Source organism: Pseudorasbora parva, chromosome 22 (genome assembly GCF_024679245.1).
Source record: "Pseudorasbora parva isolate DD20220531a chromosome 22, ASM2467924v1, whole genome shotgun sequence".
NCBI classification, from domain to species: Eukaryota; Metazoa; Chordata; class Actinopteri; order Cypriniformes; family Gobionidae; genus Pseudorasbora; species Pseudorasbora parva.
Genome location: NC_090193.1, coordinates 32,035,825 through 32,063,522, shown reverse-complemented (window position 1 = coordinate 32,063,522; position 27,698 = coordinate 32,035,825). Strand labels below are relative to the sequence as shown.

Below are 27,698 nucleotides of genomic sequence, written 5' to 3'. Positions count from 1 at the left end.
TTAGGTCCCCATTTAAGTTGTAATACCCATGTCACACTCACAATACATTTTTGTGGCCTCATATATTAAGAAAACACACAGAGAGACTCACAACCACCCTCACAGCATTGAAAAGCTCCTTCCAAACTTCAAACCGACTTGTGTCTCACAGGGAGTTGATCTTCTAACTCCCTCCGTCTCTCATGTGGCCATCACTGAAATGCAGCAGGCAGGCGAAGAGAAACAGAACTGAGATACGAGCAGGACCCTGTCCCATGGTGTCACAGCAGCTTAAAGCTGTGAGATAGGATGAGGTCACCCCGAGGGCATCGGAAGCAAAGTCACTCTCGGTAAGATTGTGAGTGGTTTTACTCAATTTTGGCAGCACAAAGGCAGACATACAGATCGAACTAGGATATCTTATCTAGTAGAATCCACATTATCAATTTCTATTTACTTGCAAAATGCAAATTTTGAGTGAAATTTTTAAATTCCCGCAGGTTTTTCCTCAGGCAAAACCCATCGGCCTCTACGGCTGAAAATATTTCATTAGCAACAATCAGCGGCTTTGGTTCAAACACACCTGAGACAGGTTATTTTCCACTATTCAGACTTTCAAAAGCTTTAATCACCCACAACCCACAAGCCTCCCAGAGTTCCCTCTATGGTGGATTCCTCAGTGGCTGTACTTCCATTATGAAGACCGTCAGCGAGACTGCGGGTTCAAACAAGAGAACTAGCGCTAATACTGCTTGCTATACCACCTCATCACCTCACGTTGAAAACAGAGCTCATGTTTAAATAATTTTATGCATTTAACAGATACTTCCTTTCCAAAACAACGTTAATAACATTTTCATCAGCACATGCATTCCCTGGCAATCTAACCTGTGACCTTGGTAAGCCTTTACCAGCCTAAAAAATATCTAGCTAACAGCTAGGAAAAGTTCTTTTGTGCTTCAGTACACCGTTTTAATACCATGTATACTAAACTACATTACACACTCATGCAAATTTCAGTAGCCATTACTCCAGTCTTCAGTCACAAGATGCTTCAGAATTCCTTAATGAATAGAAATATATATATATATATATATATATATATATATATATATATATATATATATATATATATATATATATATATATATATATATATATATATATATATATATATATATATATTGACTTTTGATCATTACCCCAAACTTCTAAACGGTAGTATATTATACATGAACTCTTTCTATGCTAGCATTTTTTTAAAAAGTTGCCAATTTTCAATAGTTTTATGGCCCCCAGAATGTGTGGTTGTATAAACTTCGGCGGCCTCTTATCATTTCTGATATGTGATAAGGTGTACAGAAAACAAGCTAAAAAACCCAGAACCAAATACCCAGAAGTTTTTATAAGCTGTTGAGTCCAAAAACGAACGTTTAACAACACAAAAGTGGATACAGGCACTTGAGAACGAGCACAACATGTTATATTGCACTGAGAACTACGCCCACTGTAGAGAAAAGTAATCAGCAACAGGAAATATAATATATAAAACTGACATTTGGATATTTGACAAAATGTTTACTGCACACCAAAATTTCCCCATTCTTCCTGTTGAAGCTTCACGTCTTATTGCCTGTATCCACTTTTTCTCCTTAAACACTAGTTTTTTGGGGTTGACAGCTTATAAAAACTGTTTTTTAGCTTGTTTGCTGAAAACATTGTCACATATCAGCTTTTAGACATTGTTCTGTTTTTTGTTATAATTAAGAAAAGACGAGGCGACCGCTTCACGCAATACAAAGGCAATGGAGAGCTTTGGATTGTCCCCCCCTCCCAGTGTTGGTGTGGCCTAAATACGCTCAGTCTCTATTGTCAGTTATCTGGGAGTGACACACAATGACGCGCTGTTAAGATGGCAACGGCCAGCTCGGCCCTACTTTACACTGTAAAACTGCTCTTCTGAATCCTATGGGGGACGTCATGGACACTACGTCCATATTTTTTTACAGTCTATGCTTTAGATCTAATTTTATGCCAGTCACATCAGATGTGCTCTTGTTCTGCCGTGATCTTTGTTTTTAAACTGTTTTCGCAGCTAAACAAAAGTCAATCAATTATGATGAATGAATCTCCTATGTTCATCGCACATAGGCTTCATCTATGCTTTATTGTTTATGATGAGAGTGCAGAAATCAGTGATTGACAGCACGCTCTGAACAAAACTCTGGCGTTTCAGTGATGACTAACCTGAACGCCTCTGATTATTAGACATTGCAATCATAAGCTCAAAAGTATTGCATGTAATTGTGCGCAACACAATTTTAACAGATGCCTTTTGAGAAGACTACTATATAATTCAACCCGCCAAAAAGGCTAGTGAGTGGTTGTGTTACACGCCACAACTGAAATCCACTGCAAAAGTCGGGTTGGCAGGTGCTAATGTCAATCCCTGATTGGTAAAAACAAACACAAAACCTTGTTTATGCCGAAATAAATCGAATTATGAATTTATGATGTTCGAAAGTGTCAGGAACATTAGTGTTGTTTACACATTTAAGAAACACAAAACATTTGCTGACCCAGAGGTCTCTAGAGACGGGCAGCCTCCTCCCTATCAACAGCATGAAGAAATGTTCTAGTCTGACACAAACACTTTTTGGATGCATCCTGGGTGAAACAATAGGGTACATGACAGATTAATTACTCGCTGATGGTCACAGATGCAATTACAGTGCTTTTCTGCCTATCACAGACACTTTAGCAAATGAAATGGAGCTGTTTTTGGCCTGTCATGATTCAGTTGGAGTTTGAGCTGAGGATTGGGTCGATTTTGACGTCTTAAATACAAAAGACTTGGGGCTTTGCTCTGGAAATCAATGGTGTTGCAGTGTATTTTGGTTTACTTCTCTGTACAACACTAGTCATAAGGTGATATGAATGTATGACGTAGGTTTACTGTCAAGTTTACACAGGCATTTTTACATTTTCAAAAAACATCATTTAAGCCTAGTTCACACTGCCCGATTTTGAGTCGCCGACAGGTTTTGTGAAATCGCCGACAAATGCCCGAGATCATAGGCAAATCGGTGCTCGTGCACGCGAGTGACAATCATGCAGTGTGAATAATCAAAGACGCGATCAGAGAGAATCAACGACGAGTCACCCATGAGATATTTGGCATGCTAAATATCTGGAGCTGTCGGCGATTGAAACTCCTGCTGTGTGAACTGCGTTCTGACTGAAAATTACATTGGCGATGACCGGCAGCCAATGAAAGAGTGAGATACTAGGGCAGCGGGAGGTTCAGGGAGGAGTTATTGAGCAGAATATTAGTATTTTAATAGATATATTTACAATTCTATCAAACAGAAACAAAGGCTAAACATTTGCACATCCAGCCACAGCAGCAGCACATTACAAAATTGTTTATTTACCTCAAAGTGTCTTTGCAGAACACAATCCTGGCTCCCTCTGTCTCTTCAACAATTTCTTCCGCCATAATCTTTTTTCTTTTTCTCCACAAATCAGCGCACATACAATTTGAAGCAAACTTTGTGCAGTGTACATCGTTTTTAATAACAATTCCAAGTCTCGCGGCAGAACTGACGCATGTGTGATCTTGTGTTGTCACATCACACGTTGGAAAATGTAGTTTGCGCACCGGAGAGAGAGAGTTGTCTGCGATTCTTCCTCTTGTTCAGTCATGCAGTGTGAACTCCTCTGTCGTCAAACCATCGTGCAGTGTGAACACAGCAGTGACTGAATGATACCCCAGATAGTCATACAGTGTGAAAAGAGCAGTGACCCGACGAGTTTGAAAATCGTGCAGTCTGAACTAGGCTTAAGTGTGATTTATAAGCAGTTTTCCTCATGGGGACCAAAAAATAGTCTTACAAGGACTTCGATATTGCAACAGGGTAGGGTTTACCAGACTCTCCATAGATGTAATGGATTTTGTAATGTACAAACTGTATATTCATTTACATTTACAATTATGCATTTGGTAGACGCTTTAATCCAAAACGACTTACATTACATTCAAGGTACACATTTTTACATTATTGTCAGTTCTTGCTTTCCCTGGGAATCTAACCCATGACCTTGGCTTTGCTAGCGCCATGCTCTACTAGTTGAGCTACAGGAAAGATTCTATATTCTACCCCACTTACAATAACCCTACCCTAAACCTACCCATCACGGAAAATTGTCAAAATATAGAGTATGGACAGGAAGGGGTCACAAGTTGGGAGCATGAAATTGTCCAAAATATCTTGGTATGCTGAAGCATTAAGAGTTCCTTTCAATGGAACGAAGGCCAAGCCCAACACCTTAAAAACAACCCCACACTATAATTCTCCCTTCACCAAACTTTACACTTGGCACAATGCAGTCAGGCAAGTACAATACTCTTGGCATCCGCCAAATCCAGACTTGTCCATCGTAATGCTTGGATGCAGCTGCTCGGCCATGAAAACCCACTTCCATGAAGCTCTCTACACACTGCTCTTTACGTATCTGAAGGCCACACAAAGTTTGGAGGTCTGTAGCTATTCGACTTCTGCACACTGTGTGCCTCAGCATGTGCTGACCCCGCTCTGTAATTATATGTGGTCTACCCCTTCGTGGTAGTTTATGGATGTTAAAGGATTTTCAAGATAATGCAATCCCAGTCATTAGATAATTTCAACCTTTCGGCAGTCTTTTGTGAACTAGAACTCCTAAAGAACAATGACTTCTGATTAAACATGAATCCTCTCATGAAAACCAACTATGATTTTGAGAAATGTTGTGTGTGTGTGTGTGTGTGTGTGTGTGTGTGACATCTGTATTTGATATGCAGCGCTGATTTCTCCTCGTTTCCTCCACAATAATCAATCAAACACAGAGAAAGAAATTAGTGCACAACTAATGAACTGAACAGAAAAAAAAGACAAACAGATAATAGATGGTCAATATTCACTGCTGAAGAATTGATCACTTCTTTTCAGGGGGCTTTTCATATACATACAAACATAAAAAAAGAGTATTTAAAAAAAAGAGGAAAGAATGTGAACTGTACTAATTTCTCATCACATATTAAAGTGTGAAGGGCCATCACGGTCCTATCATATTGGCAGTCACATAGCTTCATTTTTGTTCCTGCTCATTCCTTGGAAAATATATATTTTTCTTCTTCTATTTTATTATCTTCTATTTTTCTCTTTTGCCTTAATGAATCTATTATGTTTTGCATTATACTAAAGACTATTGTGAACATTTACATCAGTGATGTCGGAGTACCTTCAATGAATTATTCATGAGAAAACGTGGCCCTATCCTATCCACTTTTTTCCTAGCTCCCATAATCACTTGCGTATATTATGGGCACTATTTCTGGCCCGTACTGTCACTGAACTGGTGTTTTACATGGTAATGGTCATAAACAGTCTATGGTGGTACGCTACTCCTCTTTCTAGGGAATGTCTCAATCAGCTCCCTAGTTCAGTAGTAAGGGAACTGATCAGGGAGTCGGCCACATTGATGTACAATATATAGTGATGAACCTATGATGACCTATAGACATTAAGAAATCATGTTAATTTCAAATAATCATATTGCTGACAACAGCAGTCCTGTTGTTGCAGCCCTCAACTGATGTTGATGTTGTCATGTTGTGTTTTGGCCTGAAGCTCCGCCCTCCACTGATCTACCAATCACAAAGTCAGTAGTGTTTCTGCATCCAGGTTGCCTGATCTGCTCTAGTTACCACAGCTGCAGCTACAAACGCTCCTGCTGATCCTGCAGCCTATCTGGCAACCTCGAGTCAGGGGGAGGAGGAGAGAGGATAGTGATTGCAGTACCAGTTTTGGCCACACGCTTGCACTTCCTTTAATCTATGAACTAGCTCCGCTTCACCTTCTTCATTGCTTTGGTTGGTTGCAGCCCTGTCCTATTGTGAGCAGAGGGAATTTGAAAGACAACTGTCTATCCCGCCTCTCAGACTGAGCCCTTCCAATGGTGTGATCCCAGACCAAACATCTTAACGTGGGTCTGGCTTGTCAGGCTAGTTAAAGGCCTCAATCAAAGTGAAATCAAAATGGAGGTTTCATAGCTTTAAAAAAATGCACTGTTCCCTGAGATCATCTTTATGCTATCGTACTCATAAAAGCTGACCAAATGAACTACATGAGCAGATATATGCACACATAATGGAGTAGTTCTCCTTCAGAAACATACCAAAAATTATGATTCATCTGGTTTGCATTGGCATTTACACATTTAAATTTTCACCTTCTGGTTTTGCAAGACAGTCATTTTCATTCAGCCAGCTCGTGATGTCAGACAGAGTAAGTCCAGGGAGACTTTCAAGTGCTTTTAAGGCACAAACTCAAGAATTTGCTCTCCTGTCTCAACATGTTTTTCTCATTTCCAGGACAACTGAACAGAATTAAGAACAAAAAGCTCAAGAAAATTAGAACTTGAGTACAAAAGAAAATGGAGGTGCACAAATGAGCACTTCTTTGTAGACAGAACGAAAGTGGACACACACCTTTAGGATGAAACCAGTATTGATTTTACATTCCAGGAATCATCACCCCCGTGGACCTGCAGAGCTGCTCTTCGATCCACACACAGCACGGAAAAAAAACTGCCTTAGAGCCTCTGAGAACTGACCACAGCTTCACAGAAAAACTTTAACGTCCTCATAACATCCTTCATCTATAAAGCATTCTCACAGTTCCCTTCATTAGCATTAGACCTGTTGATATGTCCATCCAGCTGTCAGTCAGTGCAAATTTTACCATAACTTTCAAAAGAGTCAACTTTTAAAAGAAACTTTAAACTGAAACCATGTTTTGGTGCCCCCTAGATGAATTGTTGAAATGTCTATTTTAAAAAAAAACCTGTGATATTTATATGTCAGTTGATTCAATTGATTGTCTGACAATTATACTAAATTACCAGGGATGCATAAAAAAAAAAAATCCAAATATGGTAAAAATGTGTAATATTGTAAAATACACTGCCCAGCCAAAACAAACATTTTGGATTTAAATAGGCAAATGCTTAAGAGTCTATGATTGGATAATTATTACACTCTAAAAAATGCTGGGTTAAAAACAACCCAAGTTGGGTTAAAATGCACTAACCCACCAATTGAGTTGTTTTAACCCAATGGTTGAGTTGTTTTAACCCAGTGGTTGGGTTAAATGTTGCTTAAGACAACCCAATTGCTGGGTAAGAACAACTCAACCATTGGGTTAAAACAACCCAATTGTTGGGTTGGTGCATTTTCAACCCAACTTGGGTTGCTTTTAACCCAGCCTTTTTTAGAGTGTACAGTAATTATCTAGCATATATGTTTGGCAACAGTTCCTCTAACACTGACTGATGGAGTGTGTAGCATTTTCTATTTCTTAAACAACCATGTAGGAAGACACAAAATAATAGTTGAGAGGGAGCATGAAGAATAATTTTCACTGGCACCTTAGACCTTAAATTCATTGAAAGAGCTGGACTAGACATTACAGAGTGCTGGACTTTTGCATTGCATTGACCAAAAATTGCAAAAGAAACACCTCTTAAATGGAAACAACATGTGTGCATTCATTTTTGGTCAATATCTTGTATTGATAATGCAAAAAAAAAAAAAAAAAAAAAACATGCTAGAAACATAATAATCTCTGCAATAATGATCCAATCATTGACTCAAGCATTTGCCGATTTAAATCCAAAGAGCAACTTTTTTGTTTGTTTTGGGCCAGGCAGTGTCTAAGAACAATTGTTTTTAAAACAACTGATTTTTTTTTTTATTTGAATATCTTTTAAAATGTAATTTAATCCTCTAAATGTTCAGCATCATTACCCCAGTCTTCTAGGCTACCAGTCTTCAGTGTCTCATCTTAATTGATAATTGTGCTCAAGAAAACGTTTTAATATTATCATCATATAATTTCATTGTATCAATTGACAATTGTATCAATGTTGCCTTCACTTTTGATCAATTATTTTTAGGGAAAAGCATGGCTAAAATAGTTCAAGGCAGGTGAAATCATTTGGCTAACTCATATGGGACTGTAATGAGGTCATTTCGAAAATTATTTAAGTTATTTTTGGCATAAAAAATGTGGTCCAGGGTCACAAATGTCTTTAAATACATCATCTAAACAATGTTTTGAGGTGTAACCATAAGCAAAATAACTGACTCTGGGCCGTTTACAAAATTTCCATCTCAGGTGTGCATTATTTTTCTAATAATTCAATGGCCGGACATCAATTATTCCTTACTTACACCCAACTAACCCTACAACATGCCTAATCCTAAACCTAATCCTATAGTAAGTACACATAGTTATTTAATATTACTCAGTATTTAATTTTATAATTATTACACTAACAAAGAAACCTTAAAAAGTTTTAAAAGTTTTTTCACATAAATAAATAAACAGTAAATAAAATATTAAGATAACACTCACAAGAAATGAACATGATCATGCATTGGTAGCTTTTAACTGGACTCTTTTTGCATTTTTACTGGGCGAACTATTCCTTGAACAAGAGTGGGAAGATATTTCAAACCCCCTACAATTTGGTCCCTGCATCTAGTCAAGGAAATTGAATGATGCTGATTTCCGTGTTTATTTATGGCAAAGCCATTTGCCTGATATGCACCCTCTGCGTAAGGTCTTCATATAGCCAAATGTTTGAAGTTTTGTTACAGGTTCTATACTAGCTTTAATTGCATCTTAAAATAACTCACAGTAGCTTGAATGTGCCGGACGGCATTAATAGTCCAAGTAATAATCTTCTGTTCTTTGTGAGCTGTCAATCTCATGCTTAACAATTGTTGCCATGGCGACGTGAGGAATTCTCAGTGCAACTCCAGCTGGAAACAAGATTGATCAGACTTCACAGATAACACAGGCAGATGGTCTCAGTTTTCTGAACTGCTGTACATACACGCCTGCTGTTCCAAGATCTGTGACAACAAGGATCGATATCCAACAAGGACCACTTTTTCTATCAAATGCAAAACAGAAATTTGCATTACCTTGTTTCTTCACTGACTCTGCTGTAAAAATGGTCATTCACACATTTGATTATACAATCCCAATATATAACTTCTCCAACTGGATCTGAACACAGCGTCAGAATGTTCTGGCTCAGGGTGTGAATGGAACTTACAAACACAAAATGTGTGTTTAGCATTTTTAAAAACCCTATAATAATAGATACTTTTTTTGACTCACACTGAGGGTACGTTTACACGACAGTTTTAAACTGAAACCCGGAGGGAAAAAAATTATGCATCTTGGCCATTTATTTACACGACAATGGCATTTTGGAGGCCTGAAAACGCGAGCTATTGAAAACTATACCTTTACCGTCTCCATGTAAACAACAAAAACGCGAATCTGTGGAAACGTCATTACATGTTCACGTATGCATATTACGCGTTCACAGGGTGTTTCTTGACAAAGCGACTACTGGCCTGACATGCACGATATGGACTTTTTAGTCATTTTCGCAGATTAGTGTGAACAGGGGGAGTTTTGACAATAGGTTGTTGTGTAAACATACTCCAAGATGGACCCTGTGCACCATTAAAGATACAAATCACAGAAAGATTTAAATTACTGTATGTCAAAATGTACCCATCCTCACACCATTACAAATACTGTATGACTTCTTTTTGGTTAGTTAGGTCATCATTTACATGTATTCACTGTGGTGTTGTTCTAATGCTGTATGCCCATCTTTCTTTTATGGGCCATAAAAAAATAAAAAATAATAAAAAGTCCTACTTGCACTCGTTCATATAAGCGAATAGCGACTAGCATCAACAAGAAATCCCCATGCTTAGTCAAATGACACTGGACCGGAACTCTGTTTGTCTGACGGCACTCAGAATGACAACTGACAGATGTTGTGAACGTGATAACTTTTTGTTATGACAAATACAATGGATATATATTAATATCAGAGCAGAAGGTACATGGGTTGAATTTCATGGCGTGTTTTTGTTCATCTTGATTTCTCACAACTTGTGTTCCTTTTCTGGGAAAGACAGACGTAAACTGCGATCACGTTGTGCAGCCGTGTTTAGAAGACCAACGGACAAGGTCAAGAATTTTGTTGAATAATACATTACATTTCAATTTGTTTTTCACTAAACCATATTGTACACCCACAGAACACTTGGAATATACAACACGTGTCACATGGGATCATTCTGTGATACTTCTGCATCTTTTTTTTTTTTTTTTTTTAATGGCTCGATGCTGGTTGCTATTCACTGCCATTATATGGGCGAGTGTGAGTGGGATTTTTTTGTTCTCCTTTTGTGGTCCATAAAAGAAAGAACGACATACGGTATTAGAACAACACCAGGGTGAGTGATTTATGACTTAATTTTCATTTTAGGGTGAACATCTTGGATCTTAAAGCAAATGTTGACTGCTAGTGTCAAGATCCAAAAATGCACCATAAAAGTATCTTGTGCAATGTGCTTGAAATGATAGCTTGATTATTAATTGAAAACCTTAGCTCCCTATGGCACAGTCATGAGAGAAATCTGAATGAAAAGTTATTTTGACATGGATTGATAATACATTTTGGTCCAAAAATAACAAAAACTATGACTTTATTCATAACTGTCTTCTCTCCCCTGTTTGTTTTCCATCCTCAAATAAAGATTTGAACGGTTATGAATCAGTGAATCAATCAGTGATTCGGATCACCAATGTCACGTGATTTCAGCAGTTTGACATGCGCTTCGAATCATGAATCAATCCGCTGATTCACAACCGTTTGAATCTTTGAGGATTGAAAACAAACAGAGAAGAGACGACAATGCTGAATAAAGTCGTAGTTTTTGTTTTTTTTTTGGACCAAAATGTATTTTCGATGCTTTAAGAGATTCTAATGAACTAACTGATGTCACATATGGACTACTTTGATGATGTTTTTATTCCCTTTCTGGACAGTATAGTGTGCATACACTTCCATACGCTTTCAGACTAAATATAAACTATCTGTTCTGAAGATGAATAGAGTCTTACGGGTGTGGAAAGACATTAGGGTGAGTCATTAATGACATCAATTTTATTTTTGGGTGAACTAACCCTTTAAGTCCCCTTTTTGTGTTCTACAGAAGAAAGAAGGTCATGAAGGTTTGTAATGACATGACAGTGAGTAAATTATGGCAAATAATCATGCTGGAAAAATACCTCTTATTCAGCTAGGGACAGAGTAGATGAACTGTCTTCCCAAGGCAACTCACCCGGTTTCCAGATGTACTGGCTTCTTTTTGGTGCTTCTGCCCTCAGTGGAAGAGACATTAGTGCTACATAAAGGAAGGAAGCCCACAGGGAGAGCACAATGGTAATCTCATGCCTCAGAAATGCCATCTTCTGTCAGCCTGTTGGCATCTAACCTGCAACAGAAATACACACATTAGCAAGTTACAATAGTCACTATAATTAGTTCTAGAAAGTTAAGTCATCTTATGCACCGCTTCATGGAAAATTAGACATCAGAAACGAAAATTACATTTGTAATTTTAAATTTCCGTTGCTATGCAGTTGCTAGTTTGTGTCTGTGGCTGTGAAGTGATTGCAAAATGTGTCATAATCTGGTTACTAGGCCCTCCTTCAGCCGCTTTTCACCGCCAGGCTGAACAGTTCTTAGAATGGTAAGGAATGGTTCCAAGTTGTGTTTCCAGGCGAGCCTGGTACGGCACAGAATGATTACAAACCATTCTCGTCCCGGAAGTCTCGGCATGGTTGTCTAACCGCGCTGGCCTGGAATCCGTGAATGGACGTCGCCACTCTGGATTTGTCACTTGTCTGTTGCCTGACTAATGTTACCAGTTTCTCTATAGCTGGCTAAGCGCTCTGTTTATGCGATGTAAACACAAATTAATAATAAAATTAAAAGAAATATCTGATCATCCTCTACAACGCGGTTGTTATTTACATCTCAAATCATCAGTAAAACGTTGTGTTACCAAGACAACGACAAACGCTTTTGTATGACATTGGAAATAGTGGCTGTTATCAGCCCCACAGTGGAAATGAAACCAAAACCGTACCAGCTGGTGTGGATCGGCACGGTTCCGCAATGAGAACCGTTCAGCCCGATGGTGGAAAAGCGGCTATTTTTAAGTCTATTGAATCTTTTGGTCCGGTTTCTCCAACAAGCATCTGACCATATACGCATAGTAATACCATTTTACAATTTAGGGTATATCTCATATAATTTAGGGTATATCTGATGATACTGTTATTTTTTTCTAATGTTTTAGACATATTTATTTTGACTTAATTTAAATCTAATTTGAATACTTTAAAAGTTGTTAAATAAAATAGTTAATCAGAAGCAACACTATGCAACAGGCATGTTATTTTCCTCTGGTGAACATTTTGAACACATTATTTGTGTTACATAAGTTTTTTTATTTAAAATATATGCAACCTCTGCAACACAGAAAACACACATAGAAAGTAGGGGAGAATAAAAATGAACAAGCAAAAATACATTAAAAATGAGGTTAACTTGATAAAGTAAATAATGTAGTTGGCCAGACAAAAGACATGCCATTTAGTGAGTCCAAATGGTATAAAATCAAAATTTATGCAATATTCCAGTATATAAAATCGTTTTATAAAAGCCTTGTCTAGCAAACAAAAGAACAAAGTGCTTCAGCTTCTATTTTACTGAATCGTACTATTTAACTTCCAACCACAGCTCCAGATGTGTTTCATTACCTAGATGTTGGTTTAAATATTTCTGAATAGGAGTTTTAGTATGATCAATCAGAGGAAGTGAGACATAATCTAGGATCTGCCAGCGAAGAATACCTCCCTGGAGACACTGAACACATTTACACGAAAGCTAAACCTGTGAAATCCTTCCTCTGTATCTGTTTCTCACCCTCTTCGTCTCGTTTTCTTCTTCTGTCTCTAAGGCACACATAAACACCTTCCTGAGGGGGAGAAATATCCATGCAGTCTCTTGAAGGGAATTCATTGGCGCTCGTTAGAGCTGACTAGATGAAGCCTGTGCTCTGCTCAAGGAGAACATTTAAAGAGATGAACAGGACACAAAGAGCTGTGGCTGATTCCACTCAGCTAAATTACGTCTGCCACATTCCTGCCATGTCAAATCCTTTACTTAGGGGAGAGAAGAAAGGTTGAAAAGAAGAGGAGGGAAAGAGAGAACATACAGAAGGTAAAGGAGAGCAGGAGATAAGGTGACAAAATACTGCATAGAGATTGTATTTTATTAGCAGTAGAATTTCTTTAGCTGAATGACTAAATTACAGAGATAATAAAGTCCAAACTTTAGTCGCTAAATGTGGAAATGTGGATCTCCACTCTCACATCTGTTTCAGGCAAGCAATTGTCAATTAACCCTCGTTATGAAGGATCTCAGAGTGGGCCTAAAATCAGTTTGTTTCTTTCTGTTTAAGTACTTCATCAACGTCTCAACAAGTTAATTGATAATATAATTTGGAATAGAATGGCATGCATGCTATGGTGCAATAAAATGTAATGTAATATAATAAAGTAAATCTGGAAAAAGAGTTAAGAGAATATGTTCAAAATGATACATATTGTAATATTTTTAAAGTTATTTCTATATTATATATGGGCCTAGTCTTCTGTCTCTGATTTTATTTTAAATAACTGATTTTCTTTTGAGCTTTTTATTTAACAAAAATACTGAAATGGGTGAGAGTTTAAATTAAAAAAAAACAGCACACCATTTTCAACATTGATAATAATAAGAAATGCTTCTTGAGCACCAAATCAGATCGTTTCTGAATGATCATGTGATAATGAAGACTGGAGTAATGATTTTGTTCTTTTTTATAACTGTATTTCTGTTTAAATAAGCCTTGTGTGAGCATACAAATATGCACTTTATTGCTAAAAGTATTGGGACACCCCTCCAAAATCATCAAATTTAGGTGTTCCAATCACTTCCATGAATGTGTTAAAAATGTATAAAATGTATAAAATCCTGATGTATAAAAATCAAGCACCTAGGCATGCAGACGCTTCTACAAACGTGTGAAAGAATGGGTCGCTCTCAGGAGCTCAGTGAATTCAAACATGGTACTGTGATCGGTTGCCACCTGTGGAGTAAGTCTATCCATGAAATTTCCCTTACTACTAAATATTCCACAGTCAACTATTAGTGGTATTATAACAAAATGGAAGCAATTAGGAACAACAGCCATGGAAAATCACAGACTGGGGTCAGTGCAAAGAGTCACATGGAGCACAGCGCACAGAAGTCGTTCATTTTGTACAGAGTCAATAGCTACAGACCTCCAAATTTCGTGTGGCCTTCAGATTAGCTCAAGAACAGTGTGTAGAGATTTTCATGGAATGGGTTTCCATGGCCGAGCGGCTGCATCCAAGCCTTACACCAATCTGGCAATATGATGGATGAGTCTGGGTCTGACGATTGGCAAGAGAACGGTACTTGCTTGACCACATTGTGCCATATGTAAAGTTTGTTGGCGGTGGGATTATGGTGAGGGGTTGTTTCTAGGGGGTTGGGTTTAGCCCCTTAGTTCCAGTGAAAGGAATTCTTAATGCTTCAAAATACCAATACATTTTAGACAATTTCATGCTCCCAACTTTGTGGGAACAGTTAGGGTATGGTTCCTTCCTGTTTCAACATGACTGTCCACCAGTGCCCAAAGCAAGGTCTATAAAGACAAGGATGAGCAAGTTTGGTGTGGAATAACTTGACTGACCTGCACAGAGTCCTGACCTCAACCCAATAGAATACCTTTTGGGATGAGTTAAAGCGGAGACTGTAAGCCAGGTCTTCTTGTCCAACATCAGTGCCTGACCTCACAAATGCGGTTCTAGAAGAATGGTCAAAAATTCCCATAAACACACTCCTAAACCTTGTGGAAATCCTTCCCAGAAGCTGTTATAGCTGCAAACTAGTGTTGTCTAAAGTACCAACCAAGATACCAAATCGGTACTGTCATTGTGCTCATGTGCTCATCGGATGTACCTGTGATTGGCTACAAAACAAAAAAAAAGTGTTGGAAAGTGTTTTGAAAGCGGGAGGAGGAGCGTTTGAAAGCACAAGCAAGCATCAACCAGTGGACCGGTAGGCTCACATTTCAACACTCTTTGTCTATCCGTGTAAGTGCTCTGTGAAAAGCGTCATTGATGTATATTTACTACATGTTTGTCAAGCGCTGTTCGCAGTAGCCAATCACAGACATTTTTAATGAGCGTATGAGCACAATGGCCAGTCAGGGGTGTTTGATTCCACTCAACAGCAACCAAAGTGTAACATTTTTTAAATTTCAGTACCGATTTGGCATCGCTGTCGGTACTTTTGACAATGCTACTGCAAAGGGTAGGTGAATCACCTTAAGAATGGGATGTAATTCAAGTTCATGTCAAGGCAGGCGTCGCAAAACCTTTACATACATTCATACATCATGATAATGTGCCATCCAAGTATATAAAGAAACATCCCTTGAATGTGATTTTACTAAAGGTTCACTATTGCTGCAATTGCCTACAAACAGCTCTTATTTCTTTTTCCAAGGCTCTTTACTAGCCTCATCATTGTTAGCTACTCAGCTCTATAACTTTCCACTGCATTTCCCCTGATGTTTCTGAGAGATAATTCCCCTTCTTTCTCCACATCTGTCTCTTCCCTTTGCCATAATCCCCATATCACTCCAATTCCCATCCAGAAATGTAAATCAAATTCCATTCAACATAACACTGAGTGGATCTGCATCAAATGTTTGGTTAGCTGCCTTGGCTTTGTCATACAGTTTGAAAGGCCTGTCACAACTGAAGTGAGCTTCGAGACGCAGTTCTGCGCTCCTTTCCTCCAAGTGCTGTTATCTTAAAATTCCCTGCTCATTCCGTCGTGAGACTGTAGATTGACGCATAGCATTAAACATGTCTGTTAGCGCTGACCGGAGAGTAATTACAAAGCTAATCAGTTTCGACAGGTCTCCATTCACTCACGGGCTCCCACACATGTGCAGACTCCAATGCAGTAGAAGATCTACAAATGACTGCCTGATTAAAACACTCCTTTTTCGAGAAGGGCGGACTGATTTGAGGAATTGCGGGGCTCACTGAAAAGTTTAATTAAATAGTTTGTTTGGCTGATTAAATGGGTGCATCCTTTTCATTACATCTATAAATCTTCAGTTCTGTTTCGAGGGTCGAGAGGGTGTAAAGAAACGAATAATGAATGAATTTATCTTAATCTGCAGCATACCGACATCATTAAGCCTACAGGAAATACACAAATACCCCCTTCTTAATATAAGAGGTCTATTCTAGGCAGTCTGTTTCAGCCCTTTTAATATAAATGCATGCATTTAGAAATCTTTTTGCAGCTTTAATCATAGCAATAACAAGCACATTAATTTCCATAGCAATTTTCAGCTGGGTTTGCAGGACGTCTCACCCCTTGAAATCCCTTTTCACCCGCTAGAAGTGCTATGACATTTTCATAATGCCAGCCTCGGAATGCTTTCTCATTTAAAACATTTAACTCCCGTGTTAAAATTCACCCATAACGTCTCCCACGCTTGAGCTTTGGAGTTCACTCAAATGTTCACGCTTCAGGTGTGGAGGAACTCCAATATCCAAGTTAAATGCCAACACAACTCACCTTTGTTTAACCTTTACTTCAACAGTATTGTAGTAATTAACCTGGAGGACAACTGAGCTAATCTAGCGTTATTGCAGCGGCTTTTCTCACAGATGTTGACTCTTTATGAATCGAAGATCTTATTTTCTCAGTCAAGATAATTAACGAGTAAACGCATAGGTTACATTAATGAAGAGAGCAACTTCTAAAATAACTTTCAAGTTTGGCATTTAACAATGATGTTTCACACCGTGCAAACACATTGATTATATATTGAACTGCACTATTTTTTATTTTTTTATTACTATTATTATCTTTACAACTGTTTTTAACTATGCTTGTTTTTAATTTTTTATTCGTCCATATGGTATTCTTTTTTCTCATGAATTTGTTACCACTGTTTTAATTAATTTCTATGCAAAGCACTTTGAATTGCCATTGGGTATGAAATGTGCTATACAAATAAACTTGCCTTGCCTTGCCTATTAATAGAAAGATTGTGTCGCACATGGTTAATGATGTTAGGTTTTAGTCTGGACCAAATAACAGATGTTAATTTTTTTTTTGTTGTACATTTCCAAATGTGCCATGTTTATGCAAACTGTACAGATCAGTTTGGAATTTTCACAGTACTGTTCACAGGTTTGGGGTTGTTATGATTGTCACATTTGTTTTTGATCATGTTCTTGTTATAGGTCTTTTATTGTGAAGTTTACGTCATGTTCCCTAATTCTTGTAGTGTGATTCCCTTCATCATGTGATCATGTATTGTGCTTCCCTCGTCTTATGTGTAATGTTCTTACTGGTTGTTTTACATGTGTTTCTCAGTCCTGTTTTCTCATTGGTTCTGTCTTGATTGATCACACGTCCCTTGTATGATCATAACGGTTTATAAGTCCTCATGCCATGTCCCATGTCATGCAATTATCTAATCAACCAATCACATGGCAGTTGTTTCAATGCATTTAGGGGTGTGGTCCTGGTCAAGACAATCTCCTGAACTCCAAACTGAATGTCAGAATGGGAAAGAAAGGTGATTTAAGCAATTTTGAGCGTGGCGTAGTTGTTGTTGCCAGATGGTCTGGTCTGAGTATTTCACAATCTGCTCAGTTACTGAGATTTTCAAGCACAACCACAGTAGGGTTTACAAAGAAGGGTGTGAAAAGGGAAAAACATGCAGAATGCGGCGGTCCTGTGGGTGAAAATGCCTTGTTGATGCTAGAGGTCAGAAGAGAATAGGCTGACTGATTCAAGCTGATAGAAGAGCAACTTTGACTGAAATAACCACTTGTTACAACCGTGGTATGCAGCAAAGCATTTGTGAAGCCACAACACACACAACCTTGAGGCGGATGGGCTACAACAGCAGAAGACCCCACCGGGTACCACTCATCTCCACTACAAATAGGAAAAAGAGGCTACAATTTGCACAAGCTCATAGAAATTGGACAGTCAAAGACTGATTAGTCTTGATTTCTGTTGAGACATTCAGATGGTAGAGTCAGAATTTGGCGTAAACAGAATAAGAACATGGATCCATCATGCTTGTTACCACTGTGCAGGCTGCTGGTGGTGGTGTAATGGTGTGGGGATGTTTTTTTTTAGCACATTTTAGTCCCCTTAGTGCCAATTGGGCATTGTTTAAATGCCACGGCCTACCTGAGCATTGTTTCTGACCATGTCCATCCCTTTATGACCATCATATACCCATCCTCTGATGGCTACTTCCAGCAGGATAATGCTCCATGTTACAAAGCTTGAATCATTTCAAATATTGGTTTCTTGAACATGACAATGAATTCACTGTACTAAAATGGCCCCCACATTCACCAGATCTCAACCCAATAGAGCATCTTTGGGATGTGGTGAAACGGGAGCTTCGTGACCTCGATGTGCATCCCACAAATCTCCATCAACTGCAAGATGCTATCCGATCAATATGGGCCAACATTTCTAAAGAATGCTTTCAGCACCTTGTTGAAGGCAAAAGGGGGCCAAACACAGTATCAGTATGGTGTTCCTAAAGAATATATATTCTTATATATAATAGTAATATATATCTATCTATATTATATATAAACATTTCAAATGAAATAGTTTTCCTCCCTCCAGAACATATGTGCAATTGTAATTGTGAGGAGAGTAAATCACATTAGAAAACAGACACTTAACCGTCAATGGCATCAACTACATTAGGTAATTACTTTAGTGTCAATGTTAATGCACATGTCACAGAGTGTATTCTCTAGTTCACTTGATATGGTGCTTTGGTTTTGCGTTCATAAATATGTGCATTAATTTCCTATTTTATCTTGTAAAAAGAGTCTCTCAGAGACTGGTATGAGTCATTACTGGTCAGATCAGGTAACAGGCTCGATGGCACGCTGTATGCAGTGCTAGGTGACAAACTGACCTTCCCTGCTGCTGAGTCAATTACAGTTCAATTAGGACACAGACCCTGCTGTGGACCCAAGCTCTGCAGCAGGAACCATATGGCAGCTATATATGGCCAAACCATCTCCAGCTCAGCTGGAAACTGTCGCAAATACACTTATGAAGCCAAGTGGAAATGAAAGAATCAATAAAACGTACTTTATATAGGGTTCAAATGAGAGCTGTGTGCAGCTACTGGATTGAACATCTGTTCTTGTAATTTCCTTGGTGGCTGGAGACAGCTAGGACTTAAATAGGATGAGGTGTAGACCTTTAATTGGTAAAGTGTATATGAAGAATTGAGTGATTGCAATTACAGGCACATGCAAGAACTTTGAGATTGGCTTTCGGGCTTCAACTACTACATATCAGAAAGTTCAGGGTCCATTATTTGTATTCACAAGGCACCAAATTCAAAGTAAAATTAGCTTTGGTGAATATTTCAAAGTTACTCTTCAATCAACTGGTCGCTTTAATGAAACTGCAAATAATACATTGTTTAATTAAAATTGTTCCAATAATCTGACACTGATGTAAAGGACAAAAAACAAAAACTACTAGTTTCTACTAAAGAAAATTCTACTATGTCAGGACTTGTAAGTATTCTAATAAAAAAAAGTTCAATCAATCAACTCTATTTATATAGCGCTTTTACAATGACGATTGTTTCAAAGCAGCTTCACAGTGTTAAACATGTTGTTGTTTTGTTATTTTTATTATCATTATTTTATTAATACTATAAATAGTATTATTGTTGTTGTTGTTGTCGTCATCGTTGCTGAAGAACATGCAAGGATTTGTCTTTCCTTTTGATGACATTCATCTTAGTGAAAATAATATGGAAAATACTATTATTGTTATTAGTTTATTGACCATTATTGGTTGTTGTCATTTTATATGTAGTAATATAATATTGTGCAATGTTATAATAAAATAATACTACAAATAATTAGAAATAAAATAAAGATAAAATAATGTACCTGCTTTTAGAGCAAAACAAGTGATTAGACCACAAACATGAAAATATGAGCAACACAATCATGTATAAGACGTAGTTTCAGTAGAGATCTCATATATGATGCTGCGAGTCACATGCTAACTTTCACCAGAGAAAACTGGAAAAATTGCATCGCCTAAGGGAAGAAAATATAGCTTTAATATTAAAAATGATGTAAAATACAATATTGTGGTAGTAAGGAAGATTTATGGCCAGTATATTTACCCACCATTGGCTAGTGCAGCACAAATCTAATATTGGACCTTGTTCAAATGCATCAGAAATGCCTTCTTCTATAGCTGAGATGAAAGCAAACTGCTATGTTGAGGACCTCTCAGTGACAGCATCAGTCATTCAATAAAGCAACATTGGACAAACAGCAAAGACTTACTGCTGTAGAACTGAAGAGACAAAGGAAGAGAGAAAGAAAGTCCATTAGTCTTTGAGCTAATTTTCACACAGATTGAAATGCTGTTTTCATGCATGCCACACTAATGAGAGATTCTGCATAAAAAACAGACTGGGAAGTGGGTTTCAAAGTGATTCACTTTAAGCAAACTCAACATGTTTTTGAGTTGTCTTTGATTGTCTTTTCTTTCATCTGTTCTTCATAGTCCCATTGTGATTCTTAGCCGCGAGGCTGAAAACTGGGCTCGGGATCTTTGAGAGCTAGAGTCACTGTCTCAACTCTCATTTGAAACAACAGAGAGAAACTTTCAGACAAACGTCTACACTTTAACCTTGTTTTTATAATGCTTGTTTTATCTGTGGATGCTGGGGGTTTATGAAAGATTAGACAGTGTGTTAGCACTGAGAGATTTGGAAGTGGTCCTTCTGATCGTATAGTGACAGGTACAGGAATACAAAGATGTATCTTCAGCTCGGGAATAAAATCAAATGAAATTAAATACACGGTAAACTCTAACGCTTAAAATATGAATTGTTTTAAGTAGAGGCCACTTTTTCTATTTAAAACATTCTTTTTCTTTTGAGGTTTCAAAACTGACATTTTAAGTAATCTGAATTGTTTCATTGTTTTGAGTTTTATGAACTTACTTATTTTAACTTAGACAAACTTAAATGTATCTGAAACTGGACAGGCTTTTCCATAACACCCAAAAGGGAAAGTAAATGCTAAAATCAAGTATTATATTGTGATTTTTGTTCAAGATTGATGCTAAGATGGATATTTAGTACAGTTTCTGTTATGTTGGGGTTTCTTTTTATTTGGGCGTTACCATGCTGATGACAAATGAAGCAGTAGAGATATACATACAGTGTGCTAAACGTTCTGTATTGCTGTCCTCACTCAGCAAGTCCTATGCTATTGCTATAAAAACATTGTTACCAATTAGCAAGGCAGCATTTATTGAATTAGCTAAAGCTAGCCAAGTTTCCACTACTAAAATTATTTAAGTTGATCATTTAAATTCATTTAACTCAAATATTTGAAGTTAAGAGCAATTAAAATCTGCAAGTTCGGCTTACTTAAACGCTGATTTTCTTAACTTAAAAAATTTGATATAACGGTTTGCCTCATTTTGGACAACTTATTACGGTTTACTATTTTCAAAAACAAAAATATATATGTTGAAGGCCTACCAGAATATTAACAGCTCATGTGATGTTCTGGGTTGCTTCTAAAAACCCTGTGTCGACGTGGACACTCAATCTCTGCCAAACTTCAGGTGCTTCAGACACTCTGACCAGCTGCTGTCAGTCCTTTGATGTCTATAGCATCACTGTAGGATTATCTCTGAAGTTCTCAGGCTCTAGCACAACTTCATATAGTTTCACAAAGTCCTGGACCTCTCCATCGGAAGTTCCACAGCTTTGAGATCAAACAGCTGAATACCAGTGTCTGATCTGTAACATTCGATTAGTATGATAAAAAAAGACAACTTTAGAATAGGGCAATGTAAATGTTAACTTGTAGTTGTGCATGTTGCATTCTAGATGTGAACATCATGCATCTCATCATGCATCTCAAAAGCCCTTCTTATATAAAAGAAAAAAACTGTGCACAAATTTTACAACCACTTGTCATCGGTGTACCCTGAAAGGTACCCGTCTGTACCTTATCTACCCTAAAAGATGAATGTGGTTCCTGTCTGCTTCCATTAAAGAAAACTGTCTATTACTACAAGCAGCAAAACATAGTCACTGCATGGAAAAGGGGAAAAATTGGAGGAAAAAAGAAGATAATATTAAAAAACACCTTAATGTGCTAATATGCAGCTAAAACGTTCAATTTCTACACATTATGGTGTAATAAAAAAGAAACACATTACTTTCACAGCTTGCATTAAGTAATGATCTAATTATGTTGCAGTTTAGTCACATCCCTGTTCAATAAAGACTTTTTTTTATTTGAAAAGATTCTTCTAAAAGTGGATGAATCTACCAGTGCATTACAGTAAAAAACTTTAAAAACGTTAGAGTAATAGTTGTTACATATAAATAACATGCAATTTCACTGTATGTAAAATACTGTCAAAATTATGTTTTATGTCATAGTATAAACTATGAATTAATATATCATTTACAGTGGAAAAACAGTAACATTCCACAACTGATTAAGCAGTTCAAGTAGTTTGGTATATATTAACATTATATCACTGAAATATATTGTTATTATAAGCTGTAAAACATATAGGCACCAATATGCCACCCTGTAATACTTGAAACCATAATTTTTTTATGGTGAATTTAAAGGGTACTTCAGCGATTAGCATATGGCTTTGTATCAGTAGAAACCCTGGAGTATATTCAAATGATTGTGCTTTCCCCCCTCATATCCCCCTGAGACAAGAGATTTATGCATTTTATTTCTGGAAAAATTCCTCCTATGATGGAAATTGACGATATTTGCATCATAGGAGGAATGTTTGGCCAAAGGCTAAAGACTACAGCCAGCAGAGGGAGCCATTTCCGCATGTTTTGAACACGCGCATGGGGGATGGAGATCACACTCAGAGCTCAGCTCGCAACTACAGGCACTCATGTAAACGGAGCTATGGGGAGCAATGCAAGTCTTTTAACTTCTCAAATTAATTTCTATGAAAGTTAAGCTTGCAAAGGCATGAACTGAAACGCGCCAGACTGAACTCGCATTGTGAATGTATGCCGCGAGTGTAGTCGCGATTACCTCAGCTCTCATCACGAGAGCTCATCAGTTCATTTATCTGACTCCTGCAGTTAGTGCTCAGTGCTGTGATACTTGCGCGGTGACTCACTCATTATATTGAACAGACAAGTTCAGTTTTTAATTGTAGTGTCTTCTCTAACTCAGTCACAGTAATCCAGTAGGTGGCTTTGGGAATGGCCTCACAGGGGAGCGAAGCATTCTGGGAATTGTAGTCTTTCATCCCCATTCGACAAAAATACATTTTCTGTCTTTTCTCAGTCTAGAAGGCACCAAATTCAAAAATAATTTCACATTTCTACTACATTGATGACCCAGTTTAAATACAGATTCATCTTCCCAGCACTGAAGTACCCCTTTAAGGCCACCGCAGCTGCATGTTTTTTTACAGCAAATTTAAGAATGTTTTTAACAGTGAGGAACCAACTGAAGCGAACTGAAATGTCACACACACTGCACTGCTTTAGATGTGTCTACTGTAAATCATTCTCGCTCACAAACTATTTCTTTTTGCACAGCAGATGCTGAGAATCTCTCATACGATGCCTGTTACCAGGAACCTTCCAGTATATAGCAAATCAAATCAGTGATCAAATAAACCAAGAGACTGGAGAAGCACAAACTACCATAATGCTCACCCATGGGCTTCAGTCCCCTGACTGTACCGTGTATACCTCGTCTTTACATCAAACATGGATTAATTTGTTAACACATCTGTCATACTATCTCACATGAATCTTGTACTTGTAATAAAAATGGTAACACATTCAAGAAATAATTTTATAAGTATCTGGGTTCCCTGAGAATCAAAATCACAACCATTGCTAAACCACTACAAGACTATATCCTTTTTCATTGTTACTTTCAGTTTGTCAGAAATGTATGTGTAACCACAATAATGAGGAACAAAATTATGCCCAGAAAGCTTGCAACTATCACAGATTAAAAAAAAAGAAAGAAGCTAATTTAAGGTCCTTTCACACTGGTACATGGTGCGCACCTGGGTTTGATTGAAGTCAGAGTTCATTTGGACAGGGTTTCCAATCTCTGGTGCGCTCCACTGCGAACCGTACAGTTCTCCGGTGAAACAAACACAATCATACTAAATCGTAAAAGTGATGCTGTATGATTCAAAAACTGTGAGCTTGTGTGTGTTCTCACTTACTTTTCTGATAGGCGTGACTGAACACTACAAGCAAAATGTATATCTCATTTCTACTTGCCTTCAGCAGAAATGGACTCCCACATCCTTTAGAGAATTTGTAGTTCATTTGCTGCGGAAAGTGCAAAAGTGCCATTAGGTGCTGACGCTTTGGAAACAAAACCAAAGTTTGAAAAAAAGGACAACAAAAGTGATGCAAGCAACTCTTTCCATTTAGGCACCTTCAAAGCTTGATGATGCAAGCATACTGTGGTTTCGAACCCAAATAAAATAATTTAAACAGAGACCAGAGTGGGAAAGGGAAGTGGGGAGCAATCAAACTGTTGTACAGGCCAAGAAATCGAAGCAAGTGTGAAAGCATCCTTAGGGTATTCACATATGTCCTGTGTTTCCTTTAATTATAAAACACTCTATTTATAATTTTTGTAGTTTTTAACATGATGCGTAATTGGTGTCAAACCCAGTAAAACACAGCTGTGACAAATGTTGGATGCAATTATTTCCTTGGTCCGAACCTACATCCAGTTCCCTTACCAAAATAAAATGGGGCTTTCATGCTATCGCCAGATTCTCAAAAATAATTGGAGCCATAGACTGTGCCCACATCAACCAACATTTAATTATTTAAATAGAAAAGGGTTTTTATTCTGTTAAAACGCAAATCATTTGTGATGCAAATTTGTTGTTGTTAAATGTCACTGCACAATTCTGTATTTGTGAAATTCGTCTGCTTTGTGTAACCCCTCCTGTTCGAAGCGGGACTCGAACCCTGGTCCTCCGGCAAGAGAGTCGGATGCCCTAACAAGGAGGCTAAAGGCTTCAATCCCTACCGCCAGTCGGTAGAGCATCTCTTGAGGTCAGAGAAGTAAGGTTTACTTGCACAGTGACTACTAGCTGGCCTCTGTTACACTCACCCCCTTAAAACTTAAAACAATGCAACCCCTCCTGTTCAAACTGCCCGCTTGACTCGGAACCCGGGTCCGCCGGCATGAGAGTCGTACGCTCTAAGAAGGACACTGCAAACTCTAACATCAGTCGCTAGTCTAGAGCGTCTCTTGAGGAGAGAGGAGTGAGGCCTCTGTTACATTTGCTTCCTTTGCCATTATTGCAGTGAGGAAAAAACACAATCACAAGATTTTAAAGGGAATTGTTGTCCCCATATATGGCTCTTTGGAGGCGTTTCCAAATGCTAATGACCGTGAATGAGTATGGTACTTACACGCATGCAGGATTTAACAACAAAATTGTTTACTCATGCATAAGAACTGTGCGCATGTTTGATAAATATGGATTTTCTTGTACTTATGTACGTTCTAAATTTCATTCGTAGGACAAAATATGGAACCTTTCCTATGCACAGATGATAAATGAGGGCCCTGATGTTTTTAGTAATGATCCACGTTTAGGGTGTGTGTAAACCTATACAGAAGTCTTGTACTGTGTGCTTTGTGTGGTAATCTTAGTTTCATGGGTCATGTTTTTGGCAGGTGACAATTTGCAGAGGTCTGTGTCTGTTTAGAGCATGTCTATCTGCACCACAATGACCACTTGGCCCCTGCTTAGTGAGATGCTGAGGGCGACCCAACAGTATTAATTATTCAATCATGGGCTTTTCATAATTAAACTAGAGAAGCATGCCTGCATTGAGTTTGTGGAGTTTTTATGTGGAATCTATGTGTGTATGAGTGTACGGTTTGCTTTACACTGGATCCCCTGCAGGCTGAGCGTCGTAATGAGGTTAATTAGCAGATTTAAAGATATGATACAGACAGACGCGCATGTGAATAGCAATGAGTGCTCCGGCACTCCATGTTTGGATTGATTTCCGCGGAGAGGAAACAACACACAGTCGCGCTCGCTTTCACAAACATGCATGCACACTTTAGTCTCATACACCCATTTCAAATACTCATGACTCTCCTTTCCATACTAAATCAATGCTTTTCCCAGTGGAAAACTGTTGTTTGGATAAGTCTTTGAAACATAACCTTAATTAAGTATCCCTTAATTATTAAATGGAACAACCCAAGCAAGGAGCCAGAGATGATCACAACACGACAACACATTCAAAGTTTAATTCAACAGCACAACTGAAATTATTCTGGACAATGACAGCATAAATGTTTCCACTGAGACCAAAAATAAACTCCAATTACATTCAAATGCACTTTTAAACTTTCAAAAGGCCAGTGTGCATATGTTTGGTACTGTGCCTGTTCCTTTTTCAAATGAAATTAACATAATTACCCAACAAAACTTTGATTACTAAGTGCCCCCAACTACTGTATCCATTCATATAAATTATGAAAACAATAGCATTAATTATTAATCATGCAGTGGGCTTTAACCCTCACAACACACTCCAGTCCACAGCACACTCATTCGTCACTAATCTGCAATTGTGCACTTGTAACACAGGAATCGCACGTTCCCGTCACAAATGCACACTGTATTCTTCTCACACAATAGATCTGAACAAAGCACCGATGGGCCCATTCCAAATTCATGACCCTCGGAGCCATAAAATGGACGCACAAATATTTTATGGTTGTATAGATGGATACACACGCAAATCCATCACAACACAGATCTGTCAAAGTGACAGCGAGATTTCAGCCGGTGTGAAAAGAAAGGGAAGTGACAAGGGAAGAATGGAGCACAAACTAAGGCATGGAGGAAAAAAAAACTAGTTTGATAGTTATGTAGGTAGAGAGACTGATAGTTGGACAGACAGATAGATAGACAAATAGTTAGAAAGAGAGAGGAACAAAAGCAGATAAGAAATTAATTTGAGAGGTGTCACTGGAAATTAGAGCCATTAACAGCCCATCTGTGAAACCCACAGGTAAGCCTTTGCCAGCCTCAACCTTAGTGGAAAATTCAATTAAAATGTGGGGCAGGAAAAGACAGCAGCCATATGTCTCGTGCTAAGATGAGTTCTCTTTACAATTCCGCATGAAATCACAGGTAGCCTGATGATACACCCAGTCTTGTAACCAAATCACCTGCTTTTCAGTTTTGTTTAACACTTAAACAACACGAAGGGACACGGGCAGATTGCCATCAAGGTCACATTGCCCATGTAGATTCCCATAAACGTCTTCAGACGTGCAAAGAAGCATCTGTTTATCTCTGCCCGCTGTTTTTGTCACTTTCTTCTTCAGTCTCAAAGGAGGGAGGCTTTATCGGCTCACTAAATTAGTCTATTGACTGCCTGATTGAGCTTGAGAGAAACTTCACAACTGCCTAAAACACTGGCCTGTGACTCGCATAGTTCATAGTCATGTAAAAAGCACAAAGGAGATCTCATCATTTCTTAATTATTTCACCTAGACAGCATT

General features: G+C 38.1%; 1 protein-coding gene across 1 annotated transcript in view; it reads right to left on the bottom strand.

Moving 5' to 3' along the window:
* Window positions 1–27,698, bottom strand: part of thsd7bb (thrombospondin, type I, domain containing 7Bb) — a 74,834-nt gene that overhangs the window by 45,432 nt on the left and 1,704 nt on the right. Inside the window, exon 2 of the mRNA XM_067432424.1 lies at window positions 11,243–11,395. Coding sequence (XP_067288525.1) covers window positions 11,243–11,369 — 127 coding nt within the window. The 5' untranslated portion in view covers window positions 11,370–11,395. The remainder of the gene's footprint in view (window positions 1–11,242; window positions 11,396–27,698) is intronic.